The sequence below is a fragment of the Vicugna pacos genome, chromosome 12 (genome assembly GCF_048564905.1).
Source record: "Vicugna pacos chromosome 12, VicPac4, whole genome shotgun sequence".
NCBI classification, from domain to species: domain Eukaryota; kingdom Metazoa; phylum Chordata; class Mammalia; order Artiodactyla; family Camelidae; genus Vicugna; species Vicugna pacos.
Window position 1 is genome coordinate 63404893 of NC_132998.1, and position 19134 is coordinate 63424026.

General features: G+C 61.0%; 1 protein-coding gene across 2 annotated transcripts in view; it reads right to left on the bottom strand.

Annotated features, from left to right (window-relative positions):
- Window positions 1–7851: 7851 nt before the first annotated feature.
- Window positions 7852–19134, bottom strand: part of WNT7B (Wnt family member 7B) — a 51286-nt gene continuing 40003 nt past the window's right edge. The window contains exons 3-4 of one of the 2 annotated variants that reach the window (XM_072973957.1): window positions 16099–16370; window positions 7852–10617 (exon numbers count right to left, since the gene is read on the bottom strand). In XM_072973957.1, the coding sequence (XP_072830058.1) occupies window positions 10138–10617; window positions 16099–16370 (752 nt within the window). In that variant the 3' untranslated portion in view covers window positions 7852–10137. The remainder of the gene's footprint in view (window positions 10618–16098; window positions 16371–19134) is intronic. The other variant, XM_072973958.1, reaches the window with a different exon arrangement.

Consider the following 19134-nt stretch of genomic DNA (forward strand, 5'->3'; position numbering starts at 1 on the left):
CGGCCTGGCCTGGCGCTCCGGGTCTCGTGCCAAGTTCTGACTTAACTGCCGGTGACGGGAGCACAGAGGTATCAGAGAACGATTATAGGATTAAGGTGCCCATTACGGCTGCGCGGGAGGCAGGTCAGCGCCGGGCCGGCCAGGCCAGGGGCCACATCGGGGCGGGGGCCCCCAGAGGGGCTCAGACACCATCCCGGCCCCCCTTCACCCAATGGCGATAATAACCCCCCTTCACCAACACACAAAGAGACAACACTAACGCAACCAGGGATCCTGGAAGAAGCCACGTCCCAGCTGAGGGGTGACAGGGGCCAGTGGGGGAGGGGGAGTAACAGAGGGAGCAGGGCCCCAAAGGAGGGGTGAGGGAGGGGCTGGAGATGGGTGAGGGTGGAGGGCAAATCTGGAAAACGTGATCGGTGGGTTCAAGGGGTCTGTGAAGCGATGGCGGGTGCAGCCAGGTGGCCTGGAGCCCTGGCTGCACCGGGTGCCCTGGGCAGCATTCCAGGGGTATAGCTGTGGTGTGAAACTGGGGGTCCTCAGGCAGGTGGGTCTGCCAGACTGTGAGGAGGAGCCCAGTGGCCCTGGGGAGCCAGTGGGGAGGGGCAGTTTGGGGGAGACACTGAGCGCCACCTGCAGGAGCCGGGGTGGGGGGGTCAAGGAGGTAGATGGCCACCCTGGCCATGGAGACAGAGCCTCGGAGTCATAGACACCTTGTGACCGTGAGAACCTGGAGGAGGGAGACAGAAAGGACCCCTGGGGCCCCTGAGGCCCAGCCTCAGTCAGAGGCCAGCAAGGGGTGAGGGGCCCTTGAAGGAACCAGAGAAGGGGAAGGGTACAAGCTGAGGGGGACCCCAAAGATGAGAAGGAGATGGGGACGGGGGCTCCTGAGGCCTGAGCTGAGCCAGATATTGGTCACAGGGAAATCTGTACACTGTAAGGAGCTGTGGGCACACCAGGGCGGGGCCCCTGGTATCTTTCCAGAGCCAGTGGGGCCTGCTCTGGTCGGGGCTGGCAAGGGTCGGTCCACAGGGAGAATTCCCCAGGGAGACGGCTGCCTTCGAGGGGGAGAGCGGGGAGGATGGGGAGGGGAGGGGCCCACCCACCCCTACAGCATCCCCTACCCCACCCACGAGCCGCCCTAGAGAAGGGAGGACTAGCAAGGTGAGTGTCAGAGGGGTTTCCTGGTGTCCTTGTTTGACTGCCAGCCTGACCCTCTGCCCCTCAGTTGGACTGGACGGTGTGGGTGAGGAGGAAGGAAAGGCTGACGATGTCTTCTGAGCATCACAGGCCATCTCCCCGGACCCTCCTCACAGCCCCTAGGCAGGCACTCTTGTCCTGTCTTCCAGAGGCACTGTGGGCCAATGTCACAAAGCAAAGGATCAGCCAGCCACCCACTCCATCCACAGGCCACAGGGGTGAAGAAGGGCCAGGCCTGCTGAGCAGGAGGCCGGCCTGTGTCCTGGTCCCTCCCCAACCCCGTGTGCCCTGGGGCAAGTCCCTGCCCCCTGCACCTGAGGGGCAGCTGGGTGCCCAGCCTGGCCAGGCACTCCTGGGCCTTCTCCGGCCCTCTCCTCCCCAGGGTTACTGTCTAGGGCCTGATCAACTACAAAACTACACCCAGAATCCACGGCTTTTCCCACGACTGCAGCTCTCCCGGACAGATACTGTAGCCTCCTGACCCATCACCTTGCTTCCACCCCCCATCCCTTACCTTTCCCTGCACAGCAGCAGAGATCCTATTCAATCCTATCAGAGATGAAGGCGGACCACAGCATTGTCTGCAGAAAACCTCTAGTGCCTGTCACCAGGTGGATGCCCAAGTCCTCATGGTGGCCCATGGGCGCCCCAGCCTGCTGCCTGTCTTCCCACTTGTCCTCTGCCCTCCCACCCTCACTCTGTTCCAGACTCTTGCAGCTCCCCAACCCACCAACCATTCTCTCCCCTCCGGGCCTCTGGCCCGGCTGGTCCCTCTGCCTGGAACATCCTCTATGGCTTCCTCCCTTGTCTCCTTCAAGTGGTAGCTCATCCGTCGCACTGTGGTCCACTCTGAGCACCCCCCCATCTTACATAACCTGCCTTGGCTCGTCCTTAGCCCTGATTACCTTCTCCATGCCAAATACTTTATGGCTTATGATCTTTATTGCATTTCTAATAGATGCTTGTTTTCTTATGTCTCTCCAAACTGTCAGCTCCCGTGGGCAAGACTTCTGCTGCATCCCTGCTGCCTGACATGGGAGGTGTACAATAATATTTATGGGGAGCAAATGAATAAGGGTGAGACACAGTGCTTCGTGCCTTCAGAGGAAACTCCAGGGTCAGGCACAGGAGAAGAGGGCCTGGGCAAGGCAGCCTTCCCAGAGCCCAACACTGCCCATCCGCACCCGACCCTGGCCCAGAACTGTGACCTCTTCCAACCATAGAACCAAGACTTCCAGAACCCTAGACAGAAAGTGCAGACTCTCAGCATCTGAGAATCATGGAATCAGAACACTATGGGGGCTACACACCTCCTTCTTCACCACATAGAGATCAAACCATGCTTGAATTCCCTAGTGACAGGGAACTCCCTCCTTCCAGGAGCTGAGGCAGTGAGAAAGTCCTTCTAGTGTGGCCGGAGGCCTGCTCCCCACTGGACCTCCTAGGGATGCCCCCAAAGTCTCCTCGAGGAGTCGCACTGCAGACCCCGATGGCCCACAGGCCCTTCCACTAGAGCGAGATGAGGGAGTGCCCCTCCCAGCAGTGGGCACACTCCCAGCGCCTGGAGACAGTCCTGGTGACTCAGATCTGTCACCGCCTGCTGCTCTCCCTCTCCTAGAGTGTTTCTGTTGAGATTTAATCGATCCTCCTTCCCTGGGAACCCAGGAGGGGAAGCAGGCATCAGCTACCCTTTCTTTGTCAGGACCCATCGACAAGGCCATCCCCACTTCCTCAGTGGGCAGGGCGACCCCTCCCCAGACTGGCTTACAAGGAGATCAATGTTCTGGCACTGGCCTTGGGAGCTCAAAGGGGGAGATGTGGGGAGCCCGGGCAGCCGGCTCAGTGCCCACCAGGCCAGGCCCATCTGGGTCTCATGAGGACCCTAGGAGCAACCAGCCAAGTAGGACAACTGACAGCGCTGGCGACCAGGCCCAGCGGAGGGGTGGAGATGGGGAGGAGCAGCTTCAGGAAGGGCCCCAGTGCCCAGCCCTCCTCCCCACACCCCTCCCAGCCTGATGACTCTTGTGTGAGAGACTTTTCTACAAGGCTCCAGTGCAAGGTTCCCTTCTGTCCTTCCAGAACCTTCTGGAATCTTGTCAGCCATAGAGCAGCTCTCCAAGCTCCTCTCTCCCCATGACACACAACCCAGCTCCCTGCAAACTCCGTGCTCCGTGTCCCTCCAGCTAACTCCCAGTCCAAGCCCAGACCCCCACTCTCCGCCATTCCTGAGCCTGAGGCAGCTCTTTCCCTCCTGCCTCCTTCCCCACCCTCCTCTTTCCTTCCTTTTCTTTAATTCATCAGCCCAGATGCCAGCTCCTCCAGGAAGCTTTGCTGACCGCCCATGTTCCTGCAAGGTCAGTTCCCTGCCCTTCTGAGCTCCCAGCCCCTTCTCCCTCCACGGCAGCCTTGGGTATGACAGGGGTGGGAGGACACTAAGGGACTTGTTATTCATCACTCTGTCCCCCACCCTGGCCTGGGGCTATGAAGGGAGGACTTCATTACAAACTCAGCTCTGGGGCTCCGCCATGCCCAGCCAAGCTCTGGGCCCCGAGGCAATCAGTGGTGATGGATGAGGGAACGAAGGAATGTGGGAATGGACAGATGTGCTCTCCCAACCTGTTGGGTGGAAAAGCGGGTCTCAGGAGCCAGAAGTGAGGGTTTGAGCCAGAAGCCAGGGGAGGGACTTGGGCAAAGCCCCCCACCCATTCTGGGGCTGCAGGGTGCAGCACACGGCGGGGCAGCAGAATGGCCCCCACTGCAGCCCAGCCCCAGCAGCTCAGGCAGGGGGCTTCCAGAGCTGCAGACACTGGAGGCGCCTCCACAGGGGTCTTGCCCAGTGTTGCCCGCAAGACCCTCCCTCCCACTAGGCTAGTCCAGAAGGACTGGGGTCCTAGAGGCCACCCTCAGGCTGCAGGGTGGGTGGGCTGGCCACCTATGGGGGACGAGCAAGGCCGCCTGTGTCCAGCTCCTGGAGAGCGGCCCAGCCCTGGCCGCCCTGCCGGCCACCGGCCTCTGCCTGCAGGTGGAGTAAGAGGACTCCTGATCCTGGGCCGGCCTTGCCCGCATCTGGGCGGCTTCCTTGCGAGGCTGCGAGGGCTTTTTGTTCTCCAGAGTCCCAGGTGGCCAAGGACCACAGCTGTGCTCAGAGGGGCATGGAGTCCAGACCAGAAGAGGACAAGCCAGCCAGGGGAACGGGCCATGCAGTTCTGGCCTGAGTGCTGCTCACCCCTGACACCCTAGAAGCAGTGTTCCCCCAGGGCAAGCTGCAGGCGGGCCCTAAACCCCCCTCACCAGGGACTTCGGTGGGCCAGCTGCCCACCTCTCAGGCCTCTGCTGGGCACCGCCATGGGTGCCAGGCCTGCGACACCCCAAGACCTATGAGTCCTGGATGCCCAGGCAGGCAGCTCTGGGTCCCCAGGTCCTGCAAGCCCAGGGGCCTGCTGAGCAGGGAGGTGGCATCACAGAGAAGGAAGGTGGGCACAAGCTCAGAGGGAGACGAGGGAAGGACAGCGCCGGTGGCGGGGGGAGACCCAAGCTGACGTCCAGCTGACGTCCTGGCTCCCGGGGGTCTTGCCCCAGGACTGGCTGTTCTGCTCAGGCGACCACTTTCCCCATCTGCCTGGGGGCCAGGCGCGCCAGCACTCACTCACCTCTCCTCCCCGTCCTGGGCCCCTCAGGCCCCCTGAACCACAGCTCCAGCCACCCCAGGCCTGCTCAAACCAGATCACCATCCCCTCTTCCCTTCACCAGGCCCACAACCCCATCCTCCTGACCCCCTCCCCACCTTCGAGCACCAGGAGTCATGAAATTCAGCCAGATGTCTAACCCAGATCCACCTGCCAATGTTTAACCCCGTCTTCCCTGTTCTGCCTTTGGTAGAAGATAGGTGTTGCTATCACCCCTCCCCAAGATCCACCTTGGTGGCCTCTGCCCACTCATCTTTGTGCGACCTCGGACAGAGCCCTGGGGCCGTCGTTTCCCCTCGTGGGAGGAGGCCTCTGACTTGGGTAGAAGGAAGACACCAGAAGGCCTGAATTCAAATCCTGGTTCTGCTTCTCACCAGCTGCGTGACCTTAAACAGAATCTTTTCTTCTCTGTGCCTGGGTTTTCCCATCTATCAGATAGTGTTAGCACTGACCTATCTGGGGAAGGGGTGTTGTGCAGGTTGTGGGTGCCCGTGGACCGGACCCAGTGAGTGGCGTGGTGGGGCGTGGTGCTCCCTGCTCACTTCCGGGGGCCCTCAGCCTGCTGGAGGCAGGGGCAGGGCAGTAACAGCAGTGGGACCTCTGCCCGTGAGGATGAGGGCCAGGACAGAGGGTGAGGGAGGGCAGGAACCCCAGTGATCTTGCTGGGGAAGGTGGGCATTAGGGGAAAGAGGCAGGTGGACAGGGCATCCCAGGCAGAAGGCGCAGCAGGAGCAGAGGCTGGGTGTGGGGAGGGGGGTGAGATGGGCTTCTCGGGGGAGGGGAGGCTTGCCAGCAGGGCCAGGGGCTGAGCGTCGGGGCTCGGTAGAGGTTGGCTGTAGGAGATGAGGCAGAGGGTCAGGAAGGACTTTGAAGGCCACAGCAAGGAGAGAGCATCTGCCCACCACAGCCACAGGGCCACCTGTGAGCTCTGGCCACCAGACAGCAGCTGAGTGGACCGCCTGGGTAGCCCTGTGTGGGGACAGGGTGGGAGCCCCCTGATGCAAAAGCTCAGCCTGAGAGCAGAGCGTGGCCAGATGGAGAAAGAGGGAACCTGGGCCTGGCTGGACAGAGCTTACTCCCCTGTGCCCATTATACAGAGGGGAAGTTGAGGCTCAGAGAGGCCGAAGAGCAGGTCCAAAGCATTCTCTTGTCTCCCAGGCTGCCTCAGTCAGCAGCTGCACCCCCAGAAGGGGCTGCCTGCATAGGGCAGGAGTGGGAAGGAGATCTGGAGCCTCTGGAGGGGCCATGAACACCCCCTGTCCCCAGGAGCCAGACCAGGGCCTGGCCTCCAGCAAGGCTGAATGAGTGAATGAACAAGTGAATGAATGAATGGGCTCTCCGTGCTGGCATCCCCACATCCTACCAGGGAAGCCTGCGTGACCCCCTCCTGCCTTGGGGATCCTATGCTCTCTTGGAGCGCGGTGGGAAGGCGAGTCTGGAGAAGGTGCATCCTGGGCAAATTCAGAGAGGCAGGAAGGCACCTGGCGTGCCTGGGGCCAGCTGGGAGCCGAGGGGCCCAGGTGACACTCTGGGGGAATGAGCCACCATGTTAGGGGTGCAGGGCCGCCTGGGGAAATGCTTCTGAAATATTAGCCTCAGAGGTCTGGGGGGTCAGGTGGGCCCCCAGGATGGGCCAGGCAGTGTAGACTCAACGTCTCGGGCTGGGCCCCTTGGAGGATGGGCTAGGCGGCCCCAGGAGGCCGGGGCTGGAGTTGAACCGTGGCCAAGAAATAAGTGCAGTCTGGGCACCGGGGCCGGGGCGTTCTCGGAGCTCTTTCCTCATTCCTGGCCCTGTGGGAGTAGCCGGACCCTGGCGTTCCGCTGCAGCCACCACCGCGGATTTGCTTACCGTCTCGTGGGGAACAGAGGCCTCCTGCCAAACTACCGCCCCCCGCCTGGCTCAGGCCCCACCAACCCTGTCGACCACCGAGTCCTGGCCCCAGCCACCTCCTGCTCCCAGAAACTGAGGCCACACGTGGGGAGGGCCGCAGCAGAGGCTGTGGTGCCTGGGTGTCAGGGACGGGCAGGACCTGGCCTCCAAACCCTGGGCTCTCGTCCATCTCCCCCGCACCGCAGCCTGGAAGGGTGCGTCTTCCTCCAAAAGCCCGCCTGGTGGCCCCTCTGCCGAGACCTGGGTTTGGGGCCAGGCTCCATGGGTGCCCAGGCAGACAGGGGCTGTTTGATCAGCGGTTCCGCCTGATGCCAGGCTGCCGGGACAGTGGGCAGTGGCCAAACCGGCCCCACCGCATGCCTTCCGGCCCTCAGCAGGAATGCCATTCATCCTCCCTGCTCACACAGTTACCACAGGCAGAGGCCTGGCCTCTGGGGAGAAGTAGCGAGGCCTGGTGGCCAGTCAGGGGCCTCTGAGCTCCCAGGAGCCTCAGGCTGCCTTCCCATACCTGGAGAGGGCAAGGAGCGCCCCAGGGGGGGCACTTGAGTCAAAACCCACCAGCCACACTGGGACAGACCCACAGGGACCCTGAGGCCAGAGCCCAGCTGGGGTCAGAAGGGGAAGGGAGGCACAGAGGGAGACAGCTGGGGCTGGGGCCTCCAGGCTGCGGTTCGCCTACCCCTGGGCTCCCCCTTCTCCTGAGAGCAGCCCCAACTCAGCCCCATGGCACCAGGCCAAGGCCCTCCTGTCCCTGCATCTTGACCCAGGCTGTCTAAGGAGGCTTCAGAGTCTGGACCCAGCCCCCACAAGTAGCTGGGGGCAGGTGGGACAAGATTCCCCCGTGCCTCCCCCCCAACCCATGGGACCTGGGAAAGGTGGGGGGGGGAGGGCGGGGTAGAAGGGACCTTCAGCATGGCCCAGCCCAGCTCGCAGAAAGGGGAGAGGAAGTCGGAAGGGCGGGAGCCACATGAGGGCTGAGGAGGGTGGGGGGCTGTCCTGGAGGGGTAGCTCCTGTGTCCCCCCTCCCAGGGGCAAGCTCTGCAGGGAAATCGCGGGGGCTCCACACACACTCACTCCTCTGGTTCCAGCTTTATTGGAGCTGAGCGCTCCCCTCCCGGGGAGGCCAGACACAGCCCGTCAGAAACCTGCCAGGTCTCCTGGAGTGGGACACTGCAGGGACACGCAGTGCCTCGGCCACCACCATCCCACCTGGGCCATAGTGCCACCCTCACCCCCACCCAAGGGAAGGGCTGCTGCTGGCACACTCTGCGGGGAGGGTGGGGTGTTGGCAGGGGCACCTGGTGGCCAAGGGACAGTGGGATGACTTGGTGGCATCAGGGGCCACCAAGGGTCCAAGGGTCTGTTTCAAGCAGAAGGAGGGACCTGGCTCGGGAACAGCTCAGCCATCCCCCCCGCCCCCAGTACCCAGTGTAGGTCACAATAATTTAAAAGACACTATAGACATTTCGACGCTATATAACAATATAAGTTAACCAGTTTCCTTGGCAGAGGACGCTAGGCAGGGGTGTCCTAGGACCCAAGGTTGGGGGAAAGGGGACCGGGGGGCATTCACAGTGGCCTGGAAGCTCCCAGGACAGCAGCTTGTGGAGTGTCCTGGCATCATCAAGGCAGGCAGGGTGGACGCCAGGTCCAGGGCCCAGTGTCAGTCACCCAGGCTAATGTCCAGCCCACTTGACTGATCAGTAGCCTGAGGACACATTTCCATGGGTTTCTGTGAGAAAATACCCTAAATTCAGGGCGGGGACGAGTGTGTGGGCAGTGCAGGGTGCACCATAAGCCGGCTGCACACCATCGTTTCTGGCCCTGGACATGTCACTCTCTCTGCGCCTCAGTCACCCCAAGGAGAGTTGGAGCACTGGCAGAGACGTCCAGCCCGGAGTTTCCAGGCTCCCAAGCTCTCCCAACCCACACACGGTCTAGAACCAAGCAGGACCTCTTTCCATGCCTGTCCCCCAGGTTGTGGGGTGATTCAGACTCCAAGGGAGGGTCTGCATGGTATGCGGGCTGTGGTAGGGGGAAGTCTGGAGGGCAGGTATCTGCTGGGACAGCAAGTGGGACCCCGGCAGAGCAGACACCCTGGATCTGAGTCTCCTCAGCATCTGGATCAGGACGAGAGGACAAGGACTGGGTAAGGAGACCACCAGAGAAACCCTCAAAGGCACCTTGAGGGGGCGTGGACCCCAGTGAGGCTGGCAGCAGAGGGGGCGTGGCCAGATCTTTCAAGGCCTGGGGGCCACCTCTCACCTGGGCATCCCCAGAGCACATCCTTCAAGATCAGGAGCCCTGGGATAGGGGTCAGCAAGCCTGAGCCAAGGCAGGAGCCTCCACTCACGGCCTTGGGGGTCTCTGGCTCGTGCTTGAGCCATTCTGGGCCTCACTGTCTGCATTTGTCAAATAAGGCAAACACCCTGAACTATCCCCCATTCCACCAGCCTGCCTCGGCACAGCACTGTCCTGGGGGTCCGACTGGCTCCAGGGTGGGAGGGGGCTCTGTAAACTAGGGGGTGCCAGGCCGGTGAGGGGTTTGGAAGGGCAACAGCATTAGGGAGGGGATGCAGGACCCCTGAAACCTGACATGGGTGACATTTTGATTTGCTAGATATGAATTTCAAAAAGAAGGGAAGAGAGGGCCAGAGATCCCTGTCCATGGTGCTCCTCAGAGGCTGTCTTGGGCCATGTCGGCCACCAAGCCCCTGCCCAGCTCACCTGGGGACCACATGAACTGCCACCTCCCCCTGGGACAGAGTCATACACAGAGATGCTTCCACGGGTACCCAGAGGCCAGAAGAGGAAGCAGAGGGTGGCCAGGGGATGAGCCAACAGAGTACGGAGTTAGGACCGGCTACGCCTTAATGCTAAAATCCTCTTCTGATACTAAGAAAACATAAATAATTTTTGTCAACATCTGCCCAGACCACCCCAGAGCCCAGTGACTGATGCGGCCTGGGAAGCAGTTTTTCTGTGTCCATACCACCAGGTGGGGGAGGAGAACACTCAGAGTCTTGTCGCTTTGCTTTTCAGGGTATGTGTGTGTCCTTGAGGTTCACTTTCCCCGAGAAAAGAAAAAAAATTCACTGGGCGGGTTCCGGGACACCAGGCCATTGGCCTTGCCCTCTCAGTGATGGGCACTGTTCCGCCATGGCAAGGGACAGGAATGGCAGGAGGGAGGCCCTAGAGGGCAGAGAGAGGGTGATCGGCCCGTGGGAGTCCTCCAGCGCCGGGGGCTCCCACCTTCTCCACTCACCTCTGCCCACAGCCCAGTGGCCAGGAGCAGATGTGCAAAGCGCCGCGGGGCGGGGCGGCGGGGGGAGTGGGCGGGGCGGCGGGGCGGGGCGGAGGCGCTCACTTGCAGGTGAAGACCTCGGTGCGCTCGCTGCACGTGTTGCACTTGACGAAGCAGCACCAGTGGAACTTGCAGTTGCACTGCCAGACCTTGGTGTACTGGTGGGTGTTGTAGCCGCGGCCGCAGCACATGGTGTCGCAGCCGTCGGCGCCGGGGGAGGTGCGGTTGCAGAGGCGGCCCTGCGTGCCCACGCTGCCGGTGGCCGCGTCCTCCTCGCAGTAGTTGGGCGACTTCTCGATGTACACCAGGTCCGTCTCCATGGGCTTCTGGTAGCTGCGCAGCTGTTTGATGCGCAGGAAGGTGGGCTGCCGCAGGCGGCTGGCCCGCACCACCTCCACCTGCACCGCCACGTTGTACTTCTCCTTCAGCAGGTGGCCCACCTCGCGGAACTTGGGCAGCGTGGTCCAGCAGGTCTTGGTGGTGCAGGAGCCCGACACACCGTGGCACTTACACTCCAGCTTCATGCGCTCCTCCAGGACCTGCGGGCCACAGGGCAGGCTCAGTCTGGGTGGGGGGCCTGGGGCCTCCCAGCTCCCTCCCGACCCCATCTCCACCTGACCTGGAGCCCACTCCCCTCTTCCCACTGTGTGACCGGGCATCAGTGTTTCCTCCTCCCTGAGCCTGTATCCTTACCCATTCAATGGGGCTGCTGACCATAGGTCCCTATACAGAGGGCCTCGTGAGGGTCAGTGAGAAGCCAGCACTTGGCATAGTGTGGTGTATATTTCTCAAATGTGTTTTGCTACATTCCCATCACCCTTCAGGGAGCTGCGGGTCGATGCCCTAATGAGGAAACTGAGGCTCAGGGGGCAGTGGGACTTGCTGCAGCTCACAGAGCAGCAGGTGGTGAAGTCAGTGTGTGCACCCATCCTGGCTCAGGGAGGCACCTCTCTGTGGTACCAGGCCCAGCAACAGCAGGCGCTTAATATGTGCAGATCCCCCACCCCGTCTCTCCCACTCCCCACCCTCATGCCTGGTGTAGGCCCTGGCATGCAGTCGGCACTTAATAAATGGCTGTTCAATGAAAGCCCAGTACACACATGGAGCTCTGTGCACCTTTGCTGAAGGACAGAGAAGGGGTGGGCGGGCGGTGAGGGCACGGGTCGGTGAGGCCCGGGCGTGCCGTCTGCCGGGAAGCCGCCCTCCGACCAGTGTTGTTCTTTCTCCCCGGCTCCCCAAGGGCCAGGGATGGGTGCAGCCGTGTGTTTTCCTTGGGCCTCCCTCCTTGGCCCCGGAAGGCCGATTCCCAGAGCCAGCCCTGACCCCAGGCACTCATTTACCCGGATCGAAAAGGCCCTGCCAGCCAGGGCTGATTAAAGATGGGGAATCATTAGCTGCCGCCCCACGGCTGCACAAGGGCCATTTGTCATCTATCGAGGCTCCCGCTGGCCTCACTTTGACAGCCAACTCTACAGGGGCTTGGACACCCTCTGCCCCCTTGCCCAGAACCCCAGCCCTAACCCTCGGTGAATGAATGAATGAATGAATGAACAAACGAATGAAAGAAAAAGAGAGAGAAACATCCCAGGGGGTCAACTACTGCCCCAATCGCTTTCCCAGGCCTGACTGCATGGGCCCCTGGACCAAGGCGAGGCTCTCTGGAGCTCACAGTCCAAGTGGGAAACAGAGAAGGAAACTGCCAAAGTGCAGGGGTTGTGGGAACCCAGGAGAGCCTGATCCTTCCCAGGGGGAGGCTGCCTGGAGGAGGTGGTGCATGCACTAGGTGTTGATGAAGGAGTAGGAGCTCATTAGAGAAAGGGGGGGTGTGCCAGGAGGGGTACAGCATGAGCAAGGTCCAGGGAGCTGTCACCATCATCACAAAGGGAAGATTTGGCTCAAATGAGCATGATGTGGGTGCTGGATGGGCCCTGAGGCTGGTGGCCTGGAGTTTGGTGGGGGGAGGCTCTCTGCACCTGGATGATGTCCTGGGGTGGAGACTGGAGAAGCTGGGGAAGAGGGAGGACAGAGGAGAGGAAAGGCTGAGGCTTCACCAGTGGAGAGCCAAGGTGTGGTGGGCCCCAATGTCCAGAGGAGGGAAAGGGGGCCAGGTTTGGGGAATATTCAGGGCTTGGTGACCGTGCTGCGGAGTATTTGGGTTGAGGGCCCTGGCCAGGAGCCTGGTCTGTGGGTCAGGGTGAAGGGTAGGATCTCCCACCCCAGAAAAGCATATCTGGGCCCCTTCTCTGCCTCCTGCCCCCGTCCCCATTCCTGTTCATCCCAGTTAGACGTCGCTCTTCTCCCTCAACCCTGTCCCATATTCATCTTTGCTTGGACCATCCTCTCCCCCGAAAGCCCCTCCCTCTCTGAATCTGCCCTTCAAGGCTTGCAAGCTTCCTCTGCTCTGGCCACATCACCTGTCATGGATGTTCCTGGCCAGGAGCTGGCTAGATGGATAACCCTCTCCAAGCCCCCAGCCTGGGGAGCAGTTCACCCCACCCATACCGCTGGCCCAGAAGTTTCCTTCTCAGGTGGGTGGTGATGGCCAGAGACCTGGCAGGAGTGTTGTGTTCAGGCTGGTGTCTGTGCAGACCAAGTGGTCCACACTTAACTGACATTGGTGTGCACACTTGGGCCTCCTGAACAACTGCCCCCTCCCCACTCTGCCTCCTGCCCTGAACCCCTTTCCTCCACCCCTTCCCTGCACATTCAGATCTGTGTGGCCAGGCCAGTGACAGTCAGCAGATGAAGCCAACTGGGCAGCTATTTGCAGAGCAAGGGACTGAATCCTCGCTTGGCTGGGTCCCCCGGGTCTGAGCCTCTCCTGGGAAGTGATCACAGGATTCAAGAATGCGCTGTTTCCGTCTCCGGCCCCCTCATGATCAGAGCAACAGCGCCGGTGGCGCCAGTCCTGCTGCTCCAGGAGACCACCTGGGCGGGTGCAGAGTGACCCACCCTGCCCAGAGGAACTGGTGCCTGAGCAGGGCCCTCCCCTGGGCCTCGCCCCCACCCCATCGCCCTAGGAGGTGGTGGAGGGGTAGGTGGGAGAGTCCTAGAAAGGGCTGACTGGGGTTCTTTCCAGGATAAGGAATGCCCCCACTCTGGCCAAGTTTGGGGGAGTCACCAGGTTGCTAGACCAGAGTCCCACGGGAGCCCGGAGTTGGGCAGCTCCCCACGCTCAGACTGTTTGCCCCTGGCCCACCAGGTAGGCCGTGTGCCAGTCTGGGGTGGGCTGAAGAGCGTCCCCCTGAAAACACCTGTCCACTCAGAGGCTCAGAACATGACCTTATTGGGAAGTAGGGACTCTGCAGATGTGATTAAGGTAAGACTCGAGATGAGATCCCCTTGGATCAGGGTGGGTCCCATATCCAAGGACACATGTCCTTATAAGAGACAGAAGAGGAGGGAACACAGACACAGAGGAGGAGGCCACATGAAGACAGAGATGATGCAGCCACAAGCCAAGGAGTGCCTGCTGTCCCCAGGAGCTGGAAGGGACAAGGAAGGATCCTCCCGCTGAAGCCTTCGGAGGGGGCTCAGCCCTGCTGACACATTAATTTAGGACTTCTGGCTCTAGGAAAGAATGAATTTTTCCCGCTTTAAGCCACCTGGTTTGTGGGACTTCATCGTGGCAACATCAGCTTCCTCTCCACCTGACTTGGTAAACTCCGTGGCCCTGAGGACACGGGAGGGGTGTGGGCAGGCCTGGCCGCACTACCACAGGGCCAGGGTGCCCTGGTACTCACTTCTCTAGGAAACCTCAAAAGTCACACCCACCCCATGTCCACCGCCGTGATAAAATAAGCACCGTGCTTCTGGGAGGACCCCAGTCCCCAGGGTCACTGTGTGGCCACCACCATTGGGCTTTTCCAAAAACTCAGACCACACGTGTGCACTGCAGCTCCACGGGTTTGGGGCTGTCGGAAGGACACTGGGGGAAGGAGTATTACAGCCACTGTGCAGGTGAGGAGACTGACTCAGGAGAAGGACAGGGCCAGCCAGGGCCCCCCACGGACAGTTGGGGACAGCACTGGCTGCTGTCCACTTTATAGGCCTTTCCTGTGGCTGCCCTGTCCCTGCAGGCCCTCGCACTGCCCAGCTGCTCCCTCACTGCCCCCCGACAGTCTGCTTCTCCTCAGCTCATGGCTTCGCCCCAGTCCAAAACCCCCAACGCGTTGACACCCCTCCATCCTCGTCCCCCTGAACAGGCCCGGGCCCCATCACCAGCCGCCTTGTTCTCATGCCTCCTGTCTCCCCAGGGCCCGACGCTGCTTGTCTCCGTTTCCCTGTGCCTTTTTACCACCTGTCAACTGCCAGACACTCCCCCCGACCGAGTCCCCACGTGTAAAATGGGGACCGAGAGACCGTCCTCCCAGGGCTGTGGGAAAGCCCCTGCTCAGGACCTTAGCCACTGCACGGACTCAAAGCTCCATGGTTGAGCTGAGAGTTTAGACGCACCTCCTCCTCCTCCAGGGAGCCCTCCTGGTGCCTCTGTGTAAGTGAATCTGTCCTTCCTCTGCCCTCTCAGACACAGATGACTGTTCACCTGTGTCTAGAGAAGGAGGCCTACATGCTGTCTGTGAGCTCCTTGCAAGCAAAGACGGTCACCCATTTCTTCATTTGACGATAATTTAATAACCACCTGCTGCAAGGCAAACTCCATATCTATAAGATGAAGCCAAATCCTTGGCCTGGTGTTCAAGGCCCATTCTGGGCCGGTCCCTGCTTGCTTCTCAAGCCTTGTCACACCCACCCCTTGTGTTCCCCCTACCCCTCACCTCGCAAGTGTCAGCTCTCTCTGCCTCTGCTCTTCACAGCTCTGGTATGTCCTTCACTTGGACATTCACTGCCTCCAGGAAGCTGCTGTTACCCCTCCCTCAGGTCCCTGGGCTCTTGCTGTCCCTGGTATGGCCCTGCTCCCCTCATGTGGACCCACTTGGTGCTGGAGAGCTCCCACGGCCAGGGCTATGTCTTACTCCTCCCTGTCCCCAGTGCCCAGCATAACGCCTGGCACGCAGAAAGAGCAGGGAGTGCTGGCTGAGTAAATGAGCTCAGCTGTGGGCCTGGGGACAGAGGACACCTTCACCTCCTCTTTCCTCAGAAAGGCAAGTCTGCCCCGTGCCTGCAGGGCCCCTCAGGCCCTGGAGCCCCGGTGCAGCCCCTCAGGCTGGAAAATCAGACCCAGAGGCGTTCCGCTCAGCTGGCTGCCCTATCTCTGGCCATCTTGCCGCCTTGGCGGCCTCTCCTCCCAGCCCAGTATCTGGGGCCCTCATCTCCCTGAGGTTGGGCTGGGCTCGCCCCGACTTCTTCCCCAGTGTGTCTCGGCTTGAATGTCCTCCATTATCATGGCACACACTGCATCCCACCCCATGCATGAAGCCAGATGCTCCCTAAGACCCCCATTCAGTTTCCACCATTCCTCAGGCTGCTCCTGTTTCCTGGGAACACCGCTTCTTCCAGTCTCATAGCAATTCGAGCCAAAGGCCACCTCCTCCGGGAAGCCCTTCCCGTTGTATTGTCATGACACCTCTAGAACCAAAGCAGAGACATGGACTGTGGTCCAGGGGCCTCCCCCAACCCTTTGTCTCCGGCCAGGTCCTGCTCCCATTCTGTGTGTAAATAGGGTCCCTGTCTCATCTCTGCTGCCCACCAGCTGAGGGCCGCAGGCATACTACTTCATCACTCCCAGCCTTCGTTTCCGAATCTTTGTAATGGGAACAGTAAGGCCCCCCTCTTAGAGCTGCTGGGACAGACAGAGGTGAAGGCCTGTGCTCAGCATCACCCATTCCGCACCTTCTGGGTTCAGTTCACCAATTCCCTCTGTTAGGAGAGGTGCCCAAATCTCAGAGGAGTCAAGACCCTCCCTGGGTGATGCTGCAGTCACACCTAACACAGGCCTGCCCCTCCCAGTCCCGCCCCGCCCCGCCCCGCCCCGCCCAGCACCTCCCCGCCCCGCCCAGCATCGCCACGCCACGCCCAGCGCCCGCCCCGCCCCTCCACGCCCCGCCCAGCGCCTGCCCTACCTTCCTGCCGGCCTCGTTGTTGTGCAGGTTCATCAGGCGCCTGGCGTTTTTCTTGATCTCGCGGGCGTCCACGAAGCGGCGGGAGAAGTCGATGCCGTAGCGCACGTCGGCGGAGCAGCCGCCCCACTTCCAGCCCTCGGCCTGGTTGTAGTAGCCCTGCTTTTCGCGGTCGCACCCGCAGTTGCTCAGGTTGCCCTGGCTGCAGGCAGCGGTGACGGCGTGGGCCACGCCGGCTGCGGTGATGGCGTACGTGAAGGCCGCCTCACGGCTCCCTGTGGGGAGGGGACGGTGCAGACGGTGAAGCCCCGCAGTCTCTACCCGGTGGGCTCAGGGGACCTAGTGCTGGGCCCTGGTCCTGCTGCCGGCCGGCTGTGTGACCCTGGGCTCAGCACGTGCCCTCTCTGAGCTTCTGACTCAGCAAAATGAGGCTAATGGAACCCACCTTGCAGGGCTGTGGTGAGGACAGTATACAGTGGGCACTCAATGAATGCCACGGCCCTGCCACCGGCACGTAAGACACTTCTCTTCCTGTCCCAGGAGCCTGGGCTGGAGGGGCCCAGTTTCCTCCTGGGAGACAGCACTGGGGGGCCCTGGGAGGGGATGTTTGGGGCCCGCACCTCTGCCAGCCTCCCAGTGCTGCTCTTCACGCACCAGGTACTTGTGCTGACCCCTTTGGGGGCTCCGCACCCACTAGCCAGGAGCCAGGCAGGATCCCCGCCGCTCAGAGCAAACCGCGGGCTCTTTGTAGCTGTCTCTCTCTTTCTAGCCAATCACTCCATCACCCGGCTAGGCCTCCTGAATCTCCCTTCTCCCACTCCCCTGCCTGCTTCAGGGGCCCCTGAACTGCCAGGCTTGGGAGCCATTCCTCCCTGCCTCCCTCACCCCCTAGCCACCATCCAGGTGGCTTCAGACTGCACTTCTAATCCCTGGCCAGCACCCCCCCGCCACTTGCCCTCGCTCTCCTCCGCCTGAGGTGGAAAGGGAAAGCCTGCAGTCCAAGCCTGAAGTCCACGCCTGGCTGGACCCCCCAGCCCTCTCTCCCCATCCTCCACCCAAAACAACTCAAATTCCAGTGCTGCTCACATGTTCCTGGAAGTTTCCTGATCTTTTTGGTGGAGTTTTCTTCCCCTCCATGCCCAAATTTTAACAACCTTCCAAGGCCAGTGCCAATGTCTCCTCCTCCAGGCAGCCTTCTCAGACCACCAGCCAGATGGAAGATCAGGCTACCTGACCTCCCTCAGTGGCAGATCTCTCTCACTGCTCTTGACACTGTCCACCTGGTAAGTCCTACCACTGATACTTCCTGGATCCACATGGGTCAGAGGCCCCTTAGATGGACGGATCCAGCTCTTCATTCTTTATTTTCCACAGTCCCCAGCCTAAGCATCCTGTCTTCCTGGCCCCTGTCTCTCGGGCCCCTCTTGCCTTGCGCACGAGCACATAGGCTTCCTGCAGACCATGGCTAGTTCTGTGTAGTTCCCAGCACCTGCCACTGTGGGTACGGAGCTCAGAGATGCCGACTGGACCAAAGCCAAGCTCTGGTGAGGGAATCCCACCGCCCTCAACAATAGCGGGACATGGCCGAGGCGGTCTCGGGAGGGGCCATTGGAAACCCAAGACCCTATCCTTGCACAAGCTCTGTGCTTGTGCCCTGCAAATGCCAACAGGCCCTTCTGTGTGCTTGGCTGTTGTTCCCTGTTATTGGGGACCAGCATGATTCCCCCAGATTGCGAGATGGTTGAGGGTCATTCTACAAATATCCACTGAGCACCGACTGCATGCCCAGCCTGGTGCTGGGCTCTGACTGTGTTCTAAGGTCCCCCTCCTCACCCACCAATTGGCTGAAGGGGGCTCACCTTGATGGAGTCCCCATTCCCCAGGGTTGGGGGCTCACCCTCAGGGAGGTCCTTATTCATCAGGGTGGGGGCCTCACCCTCAGTGGGGTCCTTGTTCCCTGGGGGGTCACTTATCTGGGGCCCCTGTTCTCGGTGTCTCTCCCATTTAGGGTGAGACCCACTGGTCTCTGGGGCCCGGGGAAGAGGAGGCTTTGGCTGGCCTCTGCCATCACAGAGGGGGCTGTGGTTTCCTGGAAACTTCCATCCTCTGGAAAGAGCTGAGGAGGGAGTGGTGTTGGGCGTTCCTTCCTCCCCAGAAAGACCAGGGTCTGCAAAGGGCATGGGGCAGCACTGCCTTCTTAGGGCCTGGCTGCACATCCAGTCTCTCCTCCCCGATGGGCCCTTCAGCCCACACTCCCGCCTCCCGGCCTGGGGACCTGCCCACTGCATGGGACCCACTCTGCGGGCACCACCCAGTGAGAAGCCGTCTCTTAGTGCAGTGAGTGGCTCTCGGAGGAGCACAGAGGAGTCCTGGTCCCTGGGCTGTTGAGGCCACCAGCTGGGAGTACCAGCCAGACACAGGGACAGGGAGAGTATGGTGTGAAGTGGGTTATTGAACTCCAAGCCCAGCAGGGCCAGCCAACAAGCTCACACACGGGCATGCATGAGCAGGGAGGCAGCGGTGTCGAGGAAAGGAGGTGACCACAGAGCTCTGCAAGAAGGGGCAGGGAGAACCATGGAACCTCAAAGGATGCCCGGACCTCCCTCTCTGGGGGGGTGGAGTCAAGGAAGCCTTCCTGTAGGAGGTGACACCTTCAAGAAAGTCTTCATGAGAAGTGTGAGTTAACTCCCTGTGAGTGTGTGACTTAGCATGTGAGTGTGTATGGTGTGTGTGTGGTGGGTGCTTGCTCCTGGTGCACATGAGGCAGGAGCAACGGTGCAGGGGTGTGAAACAGTTTGGTGTTGCTGGTGCTGGAAGTATGAGATCACGGGACAGGAAAAGCGGTGGCTGAAGTCCGAGGGCGCCAGATTGCGGGTGGCCAGAGATGTCCTGTGAAGACGATGGCACTTTCTGTGTGGGTGCTGGGGCAAGAGGCTATGGGATTTGGACCTAAGTCTGGCTTCATGAGGGATGGGGACCCTGGGACTATCTAGAAAGCAGACCGGCAAAGCCATGCCTATAGCATCATCACCACTGCCA